The 18,906-nt window shown below is 50.4% G+C and overlaps 2 protein-coding genes across 2 annotated transcripts; one reads left to right on the forward strand and one right to left on the reverse strand.

Annotated features, from left to right (window-relative positions):
- Nucleotides 1-5,403: 5,403 nt before the first annotated feature.
- On the forward strand, nt 5,404-11,476 carry CENPT (centromere protein T). Its single transcript, XM_023726751.1, has 13 exons — nt 5,404-5,522; nt 6,951-7,005; nt 7,160-7,247; nt 7,353-7,473; nt 7,597-7,733; nt 7,875-7,911; nt 8,123-8,271; nt 8,967-9,164; nt 9,466-9,795; nt 10,060-10,153; nt 10,903-11,079; nt 11,166-11,270; nt 11,353-11,476. The coding sequence occupies exons 1-13, from the start codon at nt 5,404-5,406 to the stop codon at nt 11,474-11,476; spliced, it is 1,734 nt and encodes a 577-aa protein (XP_023582519.1).
- A 268-nt stretch (nt 11,477-11,744) lies between these two features.
- Nucleotides 11,745-17,426, reverse strand: TSNAXIP1 (translin associated factor X interacting protein 1). Its single transcript, XM_023726752.1, has 14 exons — nt 17,326-17,426; nt 17,085-17,211; nt 15,860-15,953; nt 15,069-15,265; nt 14,532-14,667; nt 13,938-14,107; nt 13,698-13,857; nt 13,491-13,621; nt 13,211-13,336; nt 12,919-13,071; nt 12,681-12,790; nt 12,378-12,504; nt 12,172-12,278; nt 11,745-11,988 (listed from the first exon to the last, which is right to left on the reverse strand). The coding sequence occupies exons 1-14, from the start codon at nt 17,421-17,423 to the stop codon at nt 11,745-11,747; spliced, it is 1,980 nt and encodes a 659-aa protein (XP_023582520.1). The 5' UTR covers nt 17,424-17,426.
- Nucleotides 17,427-18,906: the final 1,480 nt, after the last annotated feature.

An 18,906-nucleotide genomic window follows, 5' to 3' on the forward strand; every position in this document is an offset into this window, starting at 1 on the left:
GCCATCTAAGATGGATCAATTGGTCCCAACCCACCTGGAGTAAAGGAGAAGGAAGAACACCAAAGTCACAAGGAAAGTAGTAGCCCAAGAGACAGAAAGCCCACATAAACCAGAAACTGCATCAGCCTGAGACGAGAAGAACTAGTTGGTGCCCAGCTACCACCAATGACTCCCCTGACAGGGAACACAACAGAGAGTCCCTGATGGAGCAGGAGAAAAGTGGGGTGCAGAACTCAAATTCTAGTAAAAAGACCAGACTTAATGGTCTGACTGAGACTGGAGGAGCTCCAGAAACCATGGACCCCAGACTCCTGTCAACCCAGAACTAAAACCATTCCTGAGGCCAACTCTTCAGACAAAGATTGGACTGGACTGTGGGGCATAAAATGATACTCGTGAAGAGTGTGCTTCTTAGCTCAAGTAGGTACATGAGACTAAATGGGCAGCTCCTGTCCCGAGGTGAGATGAGAAGGCAGAGAGGGTCAGGAGCTGGTTGAATGGACACAGGAAATCAGGGGTGGAAAGGAAGAGTGTGCTGTTACGGTATAGGCAGAGCAATTAGGGTCACATAACTGTATGTATAAATTTGTGTATTAGAGACTAACTTGAATTGTAAACTTTCACTTAAAGTACAACAATAAAAAAATATTAAAAAAAAAAAGTCCACAAGAATCAAAATATGAACTTGAGTATATTCCACCTGAATTTGGAGACCATCTCAAGAATAGATTTGACACACTGAACACTAATGACAGAAGATCAGGCGAGTTGTGGGACGACATCATGGACATCATACATGAAGAAAGCAAGAGGTCATTAAAAAGACAGGAAAGAAGGAAAAGACCAAAACAGATGTCAGAAGAGACTCTGAAACTTGCTTTTGAACCTAGAACAGCTAGAGTGAATGGAAGAAATGATGAAGTAAAAGAGCTGTACAGGAGATTTCAAAGGACGGCTGGAAAAGACAAAGTAAATTGTTGTAATGAAATATACAAAGACCCGGAGTTTGAAAATCAAGAGGAAAGAACACGCTCAGCACTTCTCAAGCTGAAAGAACCAAAGAAAAAGTTCAAGCCTCAAGTTGCAATTTTGAAGGATTCTACGGGCAAAATATTGAACAACACAGGAAGGTGGAAGGAATACACAGAGTCACTGGACCAAAAAGAATTGGTCAACATTCAACCAATTCAGGAGGTAACATATGATCAAGAACTGATGGTACTGAAGGAAGAAGTCCAAGCTGCACTGAAGGCATTGATGAAAAACAAGCCTCCAGGAACTGACAGAATACCAATTGAGATGTTTCAACAAATGGACACAGCGCTGGAGGTGCTCACTCATCTATGCCAAGATATTTGGAAGACAGCTACCTGGCCAACCAACTGGAAGAGATCCATATTTGTGCCCATTCCAAAGAAAGGTGAGCCAACAGAATGTGGAAATCCTCAAGCAATATCATTAGTATCACATGCAAGTAAAATTTTGCTGAAGATCATTCAAAAGCAATTGTAGCCATACACGGACAGGGAGCTAACAGAAGTTCCAGCCAGATTCAGAAGAGGACTTGGAACCAGGGATATCATTGCTGATGTCAGATGGATCTTGGCTGAAATCAGAGAATACCAGAAGGATGTCTTAGTTATCTAATGTTGCTATAACAGAAATACCATAAGTGGATGGCTTTAACAAACAAGTTTATTCTCTCACAGGTTAGGAGCCTAGAAGTCTGAATTCAGGGTGCAGCTCCAGGGGAATGTTTTCTCTGTTGGCTGTGGGGGAAGTTCCTTGTCATCAATCTTCCCCTGGTCTAGGAGCTTCTCAGCACAGGGACCCTAGGTCCAAAGGATGCATGCTCCTGGCTCTTCTTCTTGCTTGGTGGTAATATGAGGTCCCCCTCTCTGCTTGCTTCTCTCTTTTATATCTCAAAAGAGATTGACTCAATATACAACTTAATGTTGTAGATTGAGTCCTGCCTCATTAACATAACCGCCTCTAATCCTGCCTCATTAACATCATAAAGGTAGGATTTACAACACATGGGAAAATCACATCAGATGACAAAATGGTGGAGAGTCACACAATACTGAGAGTCATGGCCTAACCAAGTTAATACATATTTTTGGGGAACACAGTTCAATCTGTAACAGATGTTTACTTGTGTTTCATTGACTATGCAAAGGCATTTGACTGTGTGTATCATAACAAATTATGGACAACATGACAAAGAATGGGAATTTCACAACATTCACTTGTGCTCATGTGGAACCTGCACATAGACCAAGAGGCTGTCGGTCAAACAGAGCAAGGGGATACTGCATGGTTTAAAATCAAGAAAGGTGTGCGTCAGGGTTGCATCCTTTCACCATACTTATTCAATCTGTATGTTGAGCAAATAATCCTAGAAGCTGGACTATATGAAGAAGAATGTGGCATCAGAATTGGTGGAAGACTCATTAACAATCTGCAATATGCAGGTGACACAACCTTGCTTGCTGAAAGCAAGGAGGACTTGAAGCACTTACTGATGAAGATCAAAGACTATAGCCTTCAATATGGATTACCCTCCAACATAAAACAAAAGTTCTCACAACTGGACTAATAAGCAACATCCTGATAATCAGAGAAAATATTGAAGTTATCAAGGATTTCATTTAGTTGGATCCACAATCAATGCCCATGTAAGCAGCAGTCAAAGTCAAACGACTTACTGCATTGGGCAAATCTGCCGCAAAAAACCTCTTTAAAGTGTTGAAAAGCAAAGATGTTACTTTGAGGACTAAGGTGTGCCTGACCCAAGCTATGATATTTTCAATTACCTCACATGCATGCAAAAGCTGGACAATGAATAAGGAAGATCGAAAAGGAATTGATGCCTTTGGATTATGGTGTTGGCGAAGAAGATACTAAATACCAGAAGATTGAACAAATCTGTCTTGGAAAAAGTACAGCCAGAGTGCTCCTTGGAAGCTAAAATGGCAAGACTTCATCTCACATGCTTTGGACATGTTATCAGGAGGGATCAGTCCCCGGAGAAGGACATCATGCATGGTAAGGTAGAGGATCAGCAAAAAAGAGGAAGACTCTCAACAAGATGGATTGACGCAGTGGCTGCAACAATGGGGTCAAACATAGCAACAATTGTGAGGACAACGCAGGACCAGGCAGTGTTTTGTTCTGTTGTACATAGGGTTGCTATGAGTCACAACCAACTCGATGAATGGCACCTAACAACAACATATATTATTTCTAATGATTTGATATAAAAACACAATAGAGTGGGCCGTTGAAAAGCTTGCAGAAGAAAAAAATAACACTCCGACTATACACCTTTTTTTTTTTTTAATGTTTGTTCTTTATTATAAAAGGGACACATGTTTCAAACCTTTTAGAAAATACAGGACTATGGAAAAAATTATTTTTCTAGTCCCAGCACCCAAACATTACTGTTGCATGTCTATTTACAACTAATATGATCCTTGGTTACTTGTGTGGATTTCACTGACCCATAACAGGAGAATGTCCCATTCTTCCTGGTCTGCACAGCTGAGGTCCACAGCCTGAATGCCTTCAAATCCAGAATTGCATAATCTGGTGTGTGTAGCCCGCTATGAGAGGAGTGCCTTTATTGGGGTGAATCATTTATACAATGGTATAAACATGAATGTAAACTTTGTTGTATGTTTATATTTTTAAAACGTGTGCAAAAGATCATTATATCTGTTATCATACATTTTCATTGTCGTATAGTTACTGATATGGTTGGACTCCTTACTTTCTGAAAACTCACCTTGCTCAAGAAATGTTGGCGAGAGGTCAAATTTATATAATTTCTTTATGCGGAGAACATTAAGGAATATGCTCAAGTAAAATTCTTTCTTCTAGTATGTAAAATTATCTCTAATCTACACTTAATCCTACACTCAAAAAGTATCTGAAATGCATGACTTTCTCCCCACCCCACCCTCTAATTTGTCACCTCTGGAGAAAGGCAAGAACCTCATCACATGTCTACCTGTTTCCAATCTTGCCTCGCCTACAATCTGTTCTTCACACGACTGCCGAAGAATATCTGATTATGTCATACTCCTGCTTAAAACCCTCCAGTGGCTTCTCATTGCATTTAGAATAATGTCCAAACTCTTTCCCAGAACCTGCAAGACCCCTTGCCACTCTTTCTCACTCTTCCCTCTCTCACTTCACCCCAGTGTTGTTTGTTCGCTTTGTTAAACAAGTAGTTTAAGTATAAAGTTTAATAAATTATGTGAACACAAAGAATAATACTGTGCAAATACTTAAACTCACATCCAAAGCTGTTTTGAAAAGATATTTGTGTCTTTTTCCTATTATCTAGTTTAAGGCTTTACTAATAAATAAAAAAAAACTGCATTTATGGGTTGATAGTGACCATGGAAATGTGTCTGCAAAGGCTTAGCAAATTAAGTGAAATAACACAGAGGTCAGAGCTAAACGACAAAGAATAGTGACATGCTTTTCCTCTGCAGTTCCCTGATTTTGAGAAACAGTAATCTAATGTTTTCTTTGCTTTATTTTTAAACACAAGCACAAATATGCCCATGTCTGGGTCCAGTACCTGATAGTTAACACCTGTTCTACGAGCAGATCCTGGCAAAAGGAAAACTTTATGGGAGACTCAAAACCCAAGTTCTAATTCAGTTGATACAAAAACTTCTTAAGGTGAGGGGGACTGTCAACTGGTGGAAAATATGGAAATGGCTTCATCATTAACAGAACTTTTTTTTTTTTCACAAGCTTTATCATTTTTTTTTATTGTTGTAGTTTAAGTGGAAGTTTACAATTCAAGTCAGTCTCACATACAAAAATTCACACGCACACTGCTTTGTGACCCCAATTGCTCCCCCCATACTGTGACAGCACACTCCTCCTTTCCATCCCTGATTTCCCATTAACAGAACGTTTGAGAGTAGAATTCATCTCAAAACTGCACGTTTGGAGATCATATCTGTGCTGAATCACAAACAGCCCTGGAGCCTGCAGCCTGGTCTCTTTTGATGGATACAGATCCTACAGAGTGGTCTTTGCAAATGTCTTCGAGTGGATTCCAACTCATGGTAACCCCATGTATGTTACAGTATTAGGTAGGTATCATCCCCATTTTACAGATGAGGAAATCAAGGCTCCAACTCGTTGCATAATTTGCCCAAGCGCAAATCCAAAGCCAGAGTTCGCAAGCACCGTAGAGTTCCCTGAGCGCACCCAGCTGTAGTGCGAGAACTACAATTCCCGTGGGGCTGTGCGGTAACATCGCGAGAGTTGGCTTAAATGTGGCGGGCGGGAACAAGGTGATCTCGTTGTCGGGAGTGCGAACGCAGTCAGTAGATCCGCCGGGGCCTGGGTGAGAGTTTACCGCCGACGGCTGAGGCGATGGCCGACTGCAAGAGCCAGAGCCCTGACAGCGAGCCCACGACGCGCACGCTGCTACGGCGCGTGCTGGACTCAGCGGCCCCGCGCACCCCGCTGCGGCCACGGAGTGCACGGGCTGGGTATGTGCGGCGGCTGCTCAAGGATTCCGGCTGGGCGTTGAGGTCTGGGTGGGATTCCCCGCTAACCCAGTTTGGAGAAGGAAGCTGAAGCTCGGAGAGGAGCGGAGCCAAAGGCTCTGAGAAAGGGGACTGGCTCCACTCCCCTAGCCGGGCTTGGGTCAGCTGTTTGTTCCCGCACCCTCAGGACTCCAGGCAGCCGGGCCTCGGGACCACAGAGCCCAACTGTGTCTGCATTTTAGCGGGCCAGCCTCTGGAGCCGACGGATAGGCGCCCGGAATCTGACCCTCTGCCTTGTTCCCTAGCCCACTTCCCCCAAATCAGCCTTAGGGTGTGTGGGGCCAGGTATCTGCCCTGAGCTTCTGCCTCGCAGGTAGTCCCCACCTTTCCTCGCACGTTCGATCCTACTGTCTCTGTAGTTCCCAGCTGTAAGATGGAAAAGGAGCTGGAAGCCACAGCCTAAGCTGAAGCCTGGAGACAGGAATTGGAATAATACTTTGCTAGGGACCAGGGGATTTGGTCTGTCTTGGTGAGAGTGTGGGTGGGTGAGTAAGGGCTGTAGCGAGCTCATGGTGCAGAGAGTATGCACTTGCCAGACTGGGTCAGTTCAGTTTCTTAGTAGGCAATGAGAAGTCATCATTATAGGTTCTAGGAGTGGTGAGGTGGGAGTTGTGCCCCAGGAATGTTTATATGGCTCTGGAACCTGAGAGGGATTGAACTGGAGAGAGTAGAGCTGAGGTGACTCGTGGAGTTTGCAGTCAGACCCTGAAAAGTACTTACAAGGTTTAAAAATACTTAAATATCCTTCTTGGATTGTTATTTTAATGTCTGGAATGGATAGTCTCCCAATTGTGCCTCTTATCTATGTGGCTAATGCCTACTTATCCTTTATGATTCTGTCAAAGTCACTTCTTGAAGCCTTCTTTAGCCTCTCTCTCTCTGGCTATGTTAATCATATTCCCTGTCTCTTCCCATAGCCCTAGGGCTCCCCTTCATCCGCACCCCCCATTGACATAGGGCTGGGAACAGGTGCTATGGGAGAGGCAAGTGATTTCTGGGTCCCTGGCCCTGAGGGAAGAGTTCCCCAGTGAGCAAACAGTTAAGTGCTGACTACTGACCAAAAGATTGGTAGTTTGAACCCACCCATTGGCACCGTGGAAGAAATGCCTGGCGATCTGCTTCCAAAAGGTCACAGCCTTGAAAACCCTATGGAGCATAGTTCTAGTCTGCAATACATGATGTTGCCATGAGTTGGAATCCACTCAGTGGCAACTGGTTTTGGTTTTGGCCCTGAGGGAAAAGGGCTTCAGGCCAAGACCCCTGATGAAGGCATGTCTGTGCATCCTCTAGCTCCCCATCCTTACACAGTTCTCAGAGCCACTGGTCCTTACGCAGTGCCCAGAGAGCCCTACTTGAAACACCTTCCTCCAGGAGTCTGAGCAGCCAAAGAAAGGTGACTGCCAGGCGGCATTCTCGTGGAGCCAGGGTAAGTGTCCAGCTCACTGACTGCTACAAGGCCCTGGCTGCCTAAGGTCTAGCTCTGCCCTGGAGCCCACCTTGAGGGGATGCAGAGGGTATGGACCTGCAGAGGGAAACTCAAAGTGAAAGAACAGACTGGTTGCTTGGTGCTTTATCCGTAGGCTATTGGCAGATGGTCCCATGTTCAAGCCAGTGGACACCTGGAGGAACAGACACCCCGGACCCTGCTGAAGAACATCCTACTGACTGGTGAGTATGTGCTGGCTTGCTGGCCAGAGTTAGGGCCAGTCCTGTGCTATCCCTCATTCAGGGTAGCCTGCCCTGCCAACCCCACCCTCCTTGCTGTTTCTTCAGCCCCGGAATCTTCCATCGTGATGCCAGAGTCAGTGGTGATGCCAGTGGTCCAGCCCTCCAGGCGGTCTACAAGTGGTCCACAAGTGGTCCAGTCCTCCAGACGGGAAAGCAGTCAGGGCAGGTGCACAGTGAACTCCCCTGTTTGGCTGAGCTGTTGGGCAACCAAGGTCAAGGGGTCTCCTGGGGGTCCCAAAAGCCAGAACTGGGCTTCCTAGCCTGTCTGACATCAGCTCCATTCTTGCAGCCTGGAGCTGCAACTTCCTGAACTGGAGCCCCCCACAACCCTGGCTCCAGGTTTGCTGGCCCCTGGAAGGAGGAAGCAGAGGCTGAGACTCTCAGTGTTTCAGCAGGGAGTGGACCAAGGGTTGCCTCTCTCCCAAGGTGAGGCCCTGAACACCACCTGTTGCTACCCTTTCCCTCCTGCCCTCTGGAGAGGTTGAGGGGGCCTGAGGGAGGGTTCTCATGGGCCTGGGTAACTTACCGTGGTTTCTTCTTTTTCATCTCCTTGCCGGGTACTGACAGAGCCTCATGGGAATGCGGATGCCTCCACCCTCGCCAGGTGCTGTTTCCTTGTTCTGGGGGTTGGTGGAAAGGCTTGGGGAGGGAGATGCTGACTACGGTGAATCTGGCCATACTCCTCCTTGCCAGTTTTAGCCTCCTGAATGGTGGCTGGTCCAAGAGATGAGAGCCCCAGGGCAGATGGGGAATTCTCTGGGGAAACTGGGTCTCAGGTACCTAACTTTCCTTTATGCCTCCCTCCCTCCCACCAGCTCCCTCAACCTGACCTTTGCCACGCCTCTCCAGTCACAGTCCGTGGGGAGGCCAGGTTTGGCCCGTAGACCTCCCACTCACCGAGCTGTAGATGTGGGTGCCTTCTTGCAGGATCTGCAAGATACTTCCATGGCCTTGGTTTCTCAAGGTGAGGCTGAGGTTTCCCCCTCCCAGACCTGTGGGGAAAGCTTTCCCCTCAAGACAGATAGGAGGTGCTACTGAGTCCAGGGTCTGCTTTCCTTTTGTGGGTAAGGACAATGAGTCCTCCTGGCTGGTAGGTCTGTGAGGAGTTTCTGCTTTCTTCCTTCAGGTGCCCCTTGCCTTGTTGGGGCCCAGTCTTAGTACCTTAGTGTGTCTCAGGACTGTCATATCCTTGAGGAGCTACTGGGCTGAGGGCAGGAAAGGCATTTGGAGTGGTGGCTGGAGCTTGTTGGGAGGGTGAAAGGGGCCAGGTTTCAGGATCAGCTGGCCAGTGAGAGCTGACCTGGGAGGCTGATTCTAGAAGAAAAGTCAGTGTTCATCAGGGTAAGAGGATGGTTCTGGGCAGAAGGGGCAGAGTGAGAAGTGGAGGGTAGAGGAGGCCCAGGTGAGCAGTTTGTGTGGGCCATGCTGTGGAAGCCTGGGAGTGTCAGGCTAAGGAGCAGGGACTGCCTTTGGTAAACAAGGAGGCAGGGGAAGGTAGATGAGGCTTAGGGTGGGCCAGGCCCATGTACTAGGTAGCCTTCTCCCTCCGAAGGCTGCCTGGGGCAGACTCATGGGGCCATTGCCCAGGCCCTGGTGACTCTGGGTAGCCGCAGGGGGGGCCGGGAATACACTGAGTGCCAGCTGGTCCTTGATCCCCAGGCAATAGCCGCAGAACCCCTGTTGCTACCCTGCCAAAGGATGCTGTGTTGGAAGACACCCAGCCCTTCTCCCCACCCTTGGTTGGCTGCTCCCCCAGTACTCGCTGCTCCCTGCCCTGTCCCTCTCACACTGGGGCTGCGGATGCTGAGAGGGCTGTCGGTCGCAGGACACAGAGTGGGCCTGGGCTACAGAACAACAGTGAGTATGTGGGTCAGGTAGTCTAGAACCAAGCTTAGCCTTGGCAAGAGTTGGTATTGGTGGCTTTCCCTCCTCAGGCCCATATGTGTGCCCCCAGAGCCTCCTCGCTGTGGGTCCCTCTTCCATCCGAGAGCATATCAGTGTTGGGTCAGGAGACTCCACATCAGTGCTCTGGGGCTGCCGTTGGCCTTCTCTCCCCAAGGTGGGCTGGGCTGGGTTTCGCTACTCCATCTTTACCCTTCTCAAAACTACAGCCTTGGCCTGCTGCTTCTCCAGCCTGTATTCTCTTCCCTTAATTCAGGTCCTGGGAAACCAACCCAGCTTCTAGCAGGAAGGGCAGTGGAGGTCAACACCCTTGCTGTGGGCTTCCCAAACACCAACAGTGGTATCTCTGGAGAAGATGGAGTAGAGCCCTTAGGGGATGCAGCTGATGAGCAAGCAGAGGAAAGGATGGAAGAAGGAGGTATGAGTGTGAGTGAAGCAGAGGAGGCAAGAGGAGCACAAGGATCTGCTGAGGTGGAAGAGTCTGAGGGGCACACAGAGGTGACAGAAGCAAATGGATCTGCTGGGGCTGTTGAGGCTGAGGAACCAGAAGGATCTTCAGGGGATGAGGATACTTCTGACAGGACAGGTAAGGGGCCCATTGCAGGGATCAAGAAGGTGAGTGGTAACAACTATGTTCAGGCCCTGGCCTTGGAGGAGGGGCTTGCCTGGGCTGCGTTTCTGGGCACTGGTGGTTTGGTGTTAGGGGGCGTGGGAGATTCTGAGGGCTCCCTTGCCTAGCTGGCTGGAGCTAAGAGAGACCCTTGAGGAACAAGACAAGGAGGCTGTGGACCTGCAGGGCTGGGTGAGATGGTCAGGACTGAGCCCCCTGTGATCTTCCCTTCCTCTGCAGCAAGTCCACAGTTGGCCTCCAGTGCCCCCGAGTCTCTCCAAACCAGGCGACTTCATCAGTTTCTTGAGCCAGTTCCACCACGCAGCACTGCAGAGTAAGATTCTAGGTCCCCATTCCTCTTGGGAAGAGGGCAGGCACTGAGGCTGGCATTGGGCATCCATGCACCCAGGGTCATCCCACAGGTATGCAAATGATTACCCAGTAGAGTAGCCTAAACTGGGCTCAGAGGGGCTAACCCAGCGGACATCTGTCATCCTGGTACCTGCCTCCAGGGACTTAAGAGGAGCTGGGGAAAGCTTCTTGGAGGAGGATTAGCAGAATCGGGACAGGCAGCAATGGGGAGGGAATGCTGAGGCCTTAAAGTCATGGGCCCAGGCAAGTACTGGTTTGTGTGATGAGGCTAGGCTAGGATGTTAGGTCCAGGCTTTGAAGGAGCAGGGCCCCAGGGAAGGACCAGGCCTCTGTGCGCTCCCATCTCCACCCTCCCCAGCCAATGGTTGGAGCTGCTGGCCTAGGCCAGCCAAGGTGCACATGGGCCCCAGTCTCAACAGCAGCCAGCAAGATTTGTCCGTGAATCCCAAAACCCACTGCCGTTGAGTCAATTCTAACTCATAGCAACCCTATAGAACAGAGTAGAACTGCCCTGTAAGGTTTCCAAGGCTTTAATCTTTACGGAAGCAAACTGCCACAACTTTCTCCCGCAGAGCAGCTGGTGGGTTTGAACCACCAACCTTTCAATTAACAGCTGAGTGGTTAACCACTGCACCACCAGGGCTCCTTTGTCCTTGAATAAGGGTCTCTTTAGGCAGCAGTTGAGCCACCTTTGACCACTCCTGTCCCTAGCTTGTGTACAGAGCCTCTGCAGCCTCTGTTGGCCAGGCTTCCCCCCAGGCCCCGAACTGCTGGCCCCAGGCCCTGTCAAGATCCCCATAAGGCTGGACTGAACCACTATGCGAAACTCTTTAGCTTCTATGCTAAAATGCCCATGGAGAAGGCGGCTCTTGAGATGGTGGAGAAGTGGTGAGTTCTGGACGCTTAGGGTGGGGCAGAGCCCCTCAGATCCCCAACAGCCCATTCAGTCTGTTGTACCCTAACCTTCTTGGCAGCCTGGACAAGTATTTCCAGCATCTCTGCAATGATCTGGAGGTATTTGCTGCTCATGCAGGCCGCAAGACTGTGAAGCCAGAAGACCTGGAGCTGCTGATGCGGCGGTGAGCGGGTGGGTGGGGTGCTGGCCCCTCTGCACATGGTGCTGGCACTGATTCTGTCTATCCCTCTCTCCATTTGCTGCAGGCAGGGCCTGGTCACTGACGAAGTCTCACTGCACGTGCTTGTGGAGCGGTACCTGCCCCTGGAGTACCGGCAGCTCCTCATCCCCTGTGCATTCAGTGGCAACTCTGTGTTCCCTGCTCAGTAGTGGCCAGGCCTCAACACTTGCCCTGTTCCCACCTGGGCTCTCTTGACTCCACATACTCCTCCAGGTCTCCTCCCTCCCCTCCCCCACCCCCACCTCAATAAAGTATCACAAACAGAACATGCTGTGTTTGGTGCTTGTCTCCCCACCCTCGCTCCCCTGCCACTACGCAGCACAGCAAGGAGAATGGCATAGATTTGGACAAATAAAAATTTTATACTAGAAGTCAGGCGTTAGCGGCACTGGAGCACTGAGACTGCCCAGAATGGCCCTAGCTTGCAGGCTCTGGCTCTCCTTGAGGCCCCACGCGCCTGATGTCAGCCACTTGAAGTCGTTCCATCACAGTTTGAAGCCATGTCTTAATGTCCTCTTCCTTCTCGTCACCTTCCTCTGGCAGGTCTGTCACCGGGACCTGGAAGGCCTGGCTTATGTAGGTGTTCAGGGTCTGAGTGTCCAGACTGGGGTCAATGTTCATTAGTGCTTCCCGCAACTTGCGTGGAGTTACCTCATTATAGCTGCCCCATGAGAAGAGAGACAGGCCTTGATCACTGCTCTGCACCCCCAGACCCCAGGGTGTCCTTTCTGCTGGGCTTGAGCAGTCTGCTTAGTGAAGAGAGAGACCCAGGGGCTTGAGATGCCACCATGTGACCCATCCTGCAGGACTCACCTATGGGCCCGAGAACCCCAAGGTCACTCACAGTTCCTGGCCCAGCTCCTGCTTTAGTTCCTGCAAATATGCCTCCTTCTCATCCACATACTGTTCCCACAGCTTCTGAACAAAGGGCTCACTCTGGCCCTCATCATCCTAGGAGGGGCCACAAGGCAGGGTGAGGGCATACTGCCCAGGGTCTAGCTGAGGCTAAGGGGTAGGGGCCATGCAAGTTCCTGGATCCCCCCCCCCCACCTCCATAAACAATGAGCGGTAGTTGAGCAGGTCTGCATTGCTGCTGTTGGGATGCCAGCCCCCTGCCTCCATCAATTCCTGAATTTGCTCTTCTTTCTTGAGGGGGAATGTACTCTTGAGAATGGTGCTGTGAAGATACATGAGAGCCAACAGGGGCCTGGTTGAGGCCTGCCCACCCATTTCCCTATCCCCTCCACTGCCAGCCCCACCAGTGCTCATAACAGCAGTAAGTACTGAGGCTGTGGCCCTTCCCACCAGGCTCCTGTTTTCCCTGCACACCCGGGAGCTTGGGCTTGGCCTCACCCGAACTGCTCCATGGATAGAAGTCCCTCGTTCTGACTGTCAACACTCGTCATCTCCTTCAGCAGCTGTGCTATTGTCTCCTTCTGATTGATATACACGCTCTCCTTCATCTACAGGGAGGGAAGTCTTCACTAACTTATTTCCTGGAGTGGTGGGCGCAGAGCTGGCCTATGCTGGGGACAAAGGCCCCTCTCTGTCTCCCTGAGAAGAGCAGGTGAGGGGCCAGGCCCAAGCTCACCTTTCCCATCAAGACTGCATAAAATTGACTCATGACCTCGTTGGAGTGGAAGAGCTTGATATTTTCAAAAATGGTGTAGGCCCAGGACATGGCATCAGTGGGCCCAAAGCGACGCTCCAGAAAATTGAAGAAGAAATCTGAGAACCGCTCTTTCTGTATAGTGAGGGGAAGACTGCTCAGTTAGCCTTTCCCAGGGTTGGTTGGCCCTCCTCCCTGCTCCCTAGCATTTTGAGGGAATCCCCTGGAAGACTCTGGAGGCCAAGCTGGGCCAAGGGGCCTAGTGAGATCTGACCTGCTCCTCAGAGAGACGTTCCTTCCAGGCATCCTTGAGGAGGTTTACCACCTCCTTCTTTGTTGGCTTCTTGTTCTCCACAGTGCCATCGAACCGAAGAAAAGGGGGGATGGCTTCCCCATAGCCCTGGAAGGGAGAGTGTCAGCTCACCTCTGGGCCCATCTGTGGTCCCACCCCTAAGCAGGCAGGGCCCTGCATAGTTTCTCCAGAACCCCAAGCCTCAGCAGTAAGGCCTAACTGACTCTGACCTCAAGTTTTCCCAGCCCAGAGACTCCCTTACCAGACCAGGGAAGAAATCTTTCTCCCGGAGCAGCCCCTCGCCAATCTCTTCCAGGAGCACGTCCACCAGCTGGTCACTGTTCTTACCCTCGGCCAGCATTTGCCAACGCTCTGGGCCCCCTGCCACGACATCTGCAGGTGGGGAGAGGGTGTTGGAGTCCAGATGAGGCAATGGAGCAGTCCCTGGGGCCCCAGTGGCCATCATTACCTTCACACTTGGTCCAGTCGGGCCGTGGCGTGGAGGTGCGCTGGATCTCCTGCAGCTCAGCATAGAACTGGTCCCGCTCCTTCAGTGTGCTCATGTGCAGCTGCAGCAGTATCTCATGCTCCTTGCGGACTTCTTCATAGTCAGCTCGCAGGCTGTCCAGCTATGGACAAGGTGATTGGTCCTCGATACCCATCTGCCTGCCCTGCCCTACCCTTCCGGGCCCTTCCTGCCTGCCAGTACCTGCTCCTGCAGATCCTTGTTGGTCTTCTCCTGCATTTCAAAGTCCCTCCTGGGTACTACATCTCCAAAGTTGGCCTTCATAGTGTTGAGCTCCATCTGCGTGCGTGTCAGGTCTTGCCGGGTCATCTTCAGAGCCAGTGTTAACTTCATGGGGTCCTCCCCCCAGATCCCTGCCAAGGGGCCCGCCAGCCCATGTCACCTTGGCTCCAGGGCCTGTGGCCCAGGACAGGGATAGAGTGACCCAGAGGGTATGCCCCAGGTCCTGTTCTTCCTGCTTGGGGTCCTCTGAGTCTTGCCTACAGTGTAACCAGCCTGAGGCTTCAGGCTGAAGTAGAGAAGTCCAGGACATGGGGTACCACACCTGTCTCTTACACAGGAAGTCTAGGTTGCCTCAGCTGCCAACAATGTTTCCACTTATGATTCTCAGTCCAGCCCAGAAGACCCATAGCCCCAGGTGGAGGCACGGACATCTCCCATTGTGAATGGGCATGGGATGGGTAGATATTAAAAGAGATGAATGAGAGGGAGTGAATGGTGAGAGCTGGACTCCTCTCCAGCACCTCCTCAGGGGAAAGAAGTCCACCTCGTGCTTACCCGGAGACTGGGCTAGTGACATGTCCTCCCGCTGATAGCGTAGCTCATTCAGGTCTGCAAGGAGTATCTTGCGGGCATCTCGCTCACTGAGGTAGTGGAGGTACTCCTCAGCCAAGTTTTTCCTCAGTTTGGTCACCTGTTGGGAAGGTGGCTGTGTGGTCAGGGGCTGCCTCTGGACTCCTATATGCAGCTAGTTATTACAGGGGATGGGATGGATGCTGGGAGGCCCCATCAGGACTTGGGAACAGGAAAGATGGAGGAAAGAGATTGGCCATCCCTGAGAATCCAGCAAAGGGCCAATCTTCCAGAAAGCCTGGCAGCCAAGAAGCAGGGCTCTGCTGGCACTCAGGACCAAGCAGGAAGGCAGTGTGGTGATAGCAGAAACTCTGGGGAGGGTGTGGCTTAGTATGTCACTCCAGGCAGAAGGGTAGAGGGGTTAAAGCATCACCTTGGTGCTCAAGACCTCAAGGTCACCCCTGGGGTGGAGGTAGCGCAGGAATTCAGGGAGTTGGTTACTGCACCCCATTCCCCATTTACCTCACTCTGCAGTGAGACCTTCTCTTCATTCTTCTTGTCAATGAGTTTTAGCAAATTCATCTTCTCCTTCTTGAGCATGGAGATTTCATATCTCTCCTCAGCCCGCATGGCCAGGATCCTCTCATTGCAGTCCTCATTCACAGTGACAAGCTTGGCCTTCAGGGGCTCCAGAGCCCGTATCTTCTCCCTCTGGTGGGCTAAAGCAGAGGCAGTAGGGAGGCTCCCTTTGGGCTGTGGAGAATAACTAGGAGACACAGACCCTAAGATCACAAGTAAGGGGCCACATCCTCTGCCAACTCCAGGAGTCTCTGCACACTTTGTTTAAATCCATGGCCCCTGCTATAAAGACCTTTCTGCCTTTGCTTTTAAATCGGGGGCAGAGTCCAGATTAGGCCTTTTTCCTAGGTAGCCTTTAATACTGCAGCCCCACCATACCCTGTACCTCCTGAGCCTGGCCAGGGGAGGGGGGCCTCCTCGCTTCTCAGAAGGACTCACTTTCTCCTGGGGTTTACTCGCAACAGGAAAGCTGCTCTGGTTCCTACAGATACTTCCCACTGTGTTTCCCAAGGATGGGAGGTGATCGGTACCCTGGGGCCCTCTCACAGGACAGTGTGAGCAAAAGTACTGAGCAGGGCTTGGGGACCTCAAGGTCCGGTTCGTAGCTGCCCCAGCCCTGTTGTGGGGCCCAGAGGGTCAGAGTAGGATCTTCTCCATTCCTTCCAGGCTGGAGACAGCATCCAGTCCACCTGACTCAGGTGGGGAGACTGAAGCAAGGGTAGCTGCTGTCTTACCCAGCATGACCTCATATGCATTCTTGATGGAGGACAGCAATGGCTTGTATGTTTTGAAGTCCTCTATGAAGAACTCAAAGATCTCTCTGTAAGGCTGGCAAGGAAAGGGAACCTGTCACCTTCTGACCCGTAGCTGCTATGCTACCCTTAGAGGGCACCTGTAATTTTCTTTACTTGGCTTAGAAGTATTCCAGCAGGAGGCTGCCAGGCAGCGCATATTCAAGTACATGCGCTGTGCTCCACTCAGGTCTCTCTCAGTGCCAAGGGGCTGTAGGGCAGCTCTGCCCTCTTCACTGTTCTCTGGAGGCTTCTCTGGGTGCTATCTTGGAGGCCTGGCAAACCACCCTGGGCCAGGACCTCTCCTCTGTGCCCTAGCCCCTCTCTAGGCAGCCAGCCTCTTGTCTTCCAGGCCCTGTAACTCAGCTGGCCTCTCACCTACACCGTTCCCCATCTTAGAGTCCTGTGGGGGCAGGAGGAGATCGAAGGTTCTAACCTGGCATCTAACCACCAAGTAGGGGTATGGTTTCCTGTCCCACTTGGACCCACAGATGTGTTTGGAGGTAGCATTGTTCACTGGGATGGGCAAAGGTTTGGGAATAAGGCCTGAGTTTGAATCCCAGCCACACCACTTTACAGCTATATGCCTTCTCCAAACTTCTGCTTCCTAGTTGGGGAGGTACCTTCTGCATATGAGATCATATGTAAGTCCCCAGCCCAGGGCCTGGCACACAGTTGGTACTCAATAAATGCTTCAGTCAGTGAGTAAGTCAGGAGTCAGAGAGTCCCCATCTTCATCCCTGTTTGAGCAGTGAATTTTGGCAATTTCCTCCCTAATATGTACCAGAATCTAGGTGGCATCTAGATTTCTCTCTTTATGTGTCTTGGCTGGCTCCTCAAGCTTGGGGCTGTCCTTGGCTGGGCAGGTGGACACTGTGAGGACACTGAATACAAATGCCAGTGTTCAGAGTTGGAGGGGCTGGAGATAGCACCTGGTCCACCTGACTCAGGTGGGGAAACAGAAGCCTTAGGAGAGTTTTAGTTCTACACCACATCCTTGTCTTTCTCACTGGCTTTGTCAGAGGACATGCTTCTCTCATTGGGAAGGAGATCCCAAAAGCGCTGGGAGTGGCTGGTCTCTCCTGAGGGTCTGAGTGCCTAGTCCTGGTGGGTGAGGTCTCCTCCCACCCTGGCCTGACCTTCCAACAATTTATTCTGTGGCTCTGACCTGCAGTCTCAGCTCCTGGGCAGAATCCGTACCCAGGTCCAGTAGGAGGAGCTCCTTGCGCAGGTAGTTTTCCAGCTGCTCCAAGTACCTCGGCTTGGCAATGCCCAAGGACTGCTGCTGCCAGCTACTGCAGGGGATATGCTGGGCTCAGATGAGCACACCGCTGCACACACCGCTGTTGTCTCTCGGTCTGAAGCCCAGTCTGTGTTAGCTGCCCCCCATCACGCTGGCCCGGGCTTACCCTTCTCGCTTCCGGTAGTCCTCTGAACAGGGCTTTCGGTTCGGCAGAATGGTCTGGCCACTGGCATACATGGGCCATGGGGACAGGTGGCCACCCATGGAAAACTGAGAGGGCTGCAGGAAGGCACAGGTGGGGTTACCATGGCAACACTGCTCTCCTCCTTGATGCTCCTGTCTCCTGCGCACCCACAACGTTTTTTATACCTGTTTATTTTTTATTTTCTTCCATACAAAAATTTATACATATATTGTTACATGACTCTAATTGCTCTCCCCATACTGTGATAGCACACTCCTCCTTTCCACCCGATTCCCCATGTCGATTCAACCAGCTCCTAACCCTCTCTGCCTTCGCATCTCCTGCCCGTTTAGTCTCTTGTATCTCCTTGAGCTAAGAGGCACACTCTTCATGAGTATCACTTTATGTCCCACAGTCCAGTCCAATCCCTGTCTGAAAAGTTGGCCTCAGAAATTGTTTTAGTTTTGGGCTGATAGAGAATCCAGGGACCATGCTTTCCGGGGTACCTCCAGTCTCAGTCAGACCATAAAGTCTGGTCTCCTTACTAGAATTTGAGCTCTGCATCCCATCTTTCTCCTGCTCCATCAGAGACTCTCCATTGTGTTCCCTGTCAGGGCAGTCACTGGTGGTAGCTGGGCAACATCTAGTTCTTCTGGTCTCAGGCTGATGAAGTCTCTGGTTTATGTGGCCCTTTCTGTCTCTTGGGCTACTACTTTCCTTGTGTCTTTGGTGTTCTTCATTCTCCTTTACTCCAGGTGGTTGGGACCAACTGATGCATCTTAGATGACCGCTTGCAGGCTTTTAAGACCCCAGACCCCACTCACCAAAGGAGGATGCAGAACATTTTCTTAATAAGCTTTGTTATGCCAAGTGACCTAGATGTCCCCTGAAAGCATGGTCCCCAGACCCCTATCCCTGCTACTCTGTCCCGCAAAGTATTTGATTGTATTCAGGAAACTTCTTAGCTTTGGTTTTGTCCAGTTGTGCTGACTTCCCCTGTAGTGTGTGCTGTCCTTCCCTTCATCTAAGATAATTCTTATGTACTCTCTAGTTAGTAAATAACCCTCATTCTCCCTCCCCACCCTCGTAACCATCAAAGGATGTTTTCTTCTGTGTTTAAATCTTTTCTTGAGTTCTTATACAATATTTGTCCTTCTGTGACTGACTAAATTCACTCAGCATAATGACCTCCAAACTCCTACATGTTATGTTTCATGGTTTCATCATTGTTCTTTATCGTTGCGTAGTATTCCATTGTGTGGATATATCATAATTTGCTTATCCACTCATCCGTTGATGGGCACCTAGGTTGTTTCCATCTTTTTGCTATTGTGAACAGTGCTGCAATGAACATGCGTGTGCATATATCTATTCGTGTGACGGCTCTTATTTCTCTAGGATATATTCCAAGGAGCGGGATTGCTGGACTGTATGGTACTTCTGTTTCTAGCTTTTTAAGGAAGCACCAAATGGATTTCCAAAGTGCTTGTACCACTTTACATTCCCACCAACAGTGTTTAAGTGTTCCAGTCTCTCCACAACCTCTCCAGAATTTATTATTTT

Source organism: Trichechus manatus, unplaced genomic scaffold, assembly GCF_000243295.1.
Source record: "Trichechus manatus latirostris isolate Lorelei unplaced genomic scaffold, TriManLat1.0 scaffold00014, whole genome shotgun sequence".
NCBI lineage: Eukaryota > Metazoa > Chordata > Mammalia > Sirenia > Trichechidae > Trichechus > Trichechus manatus.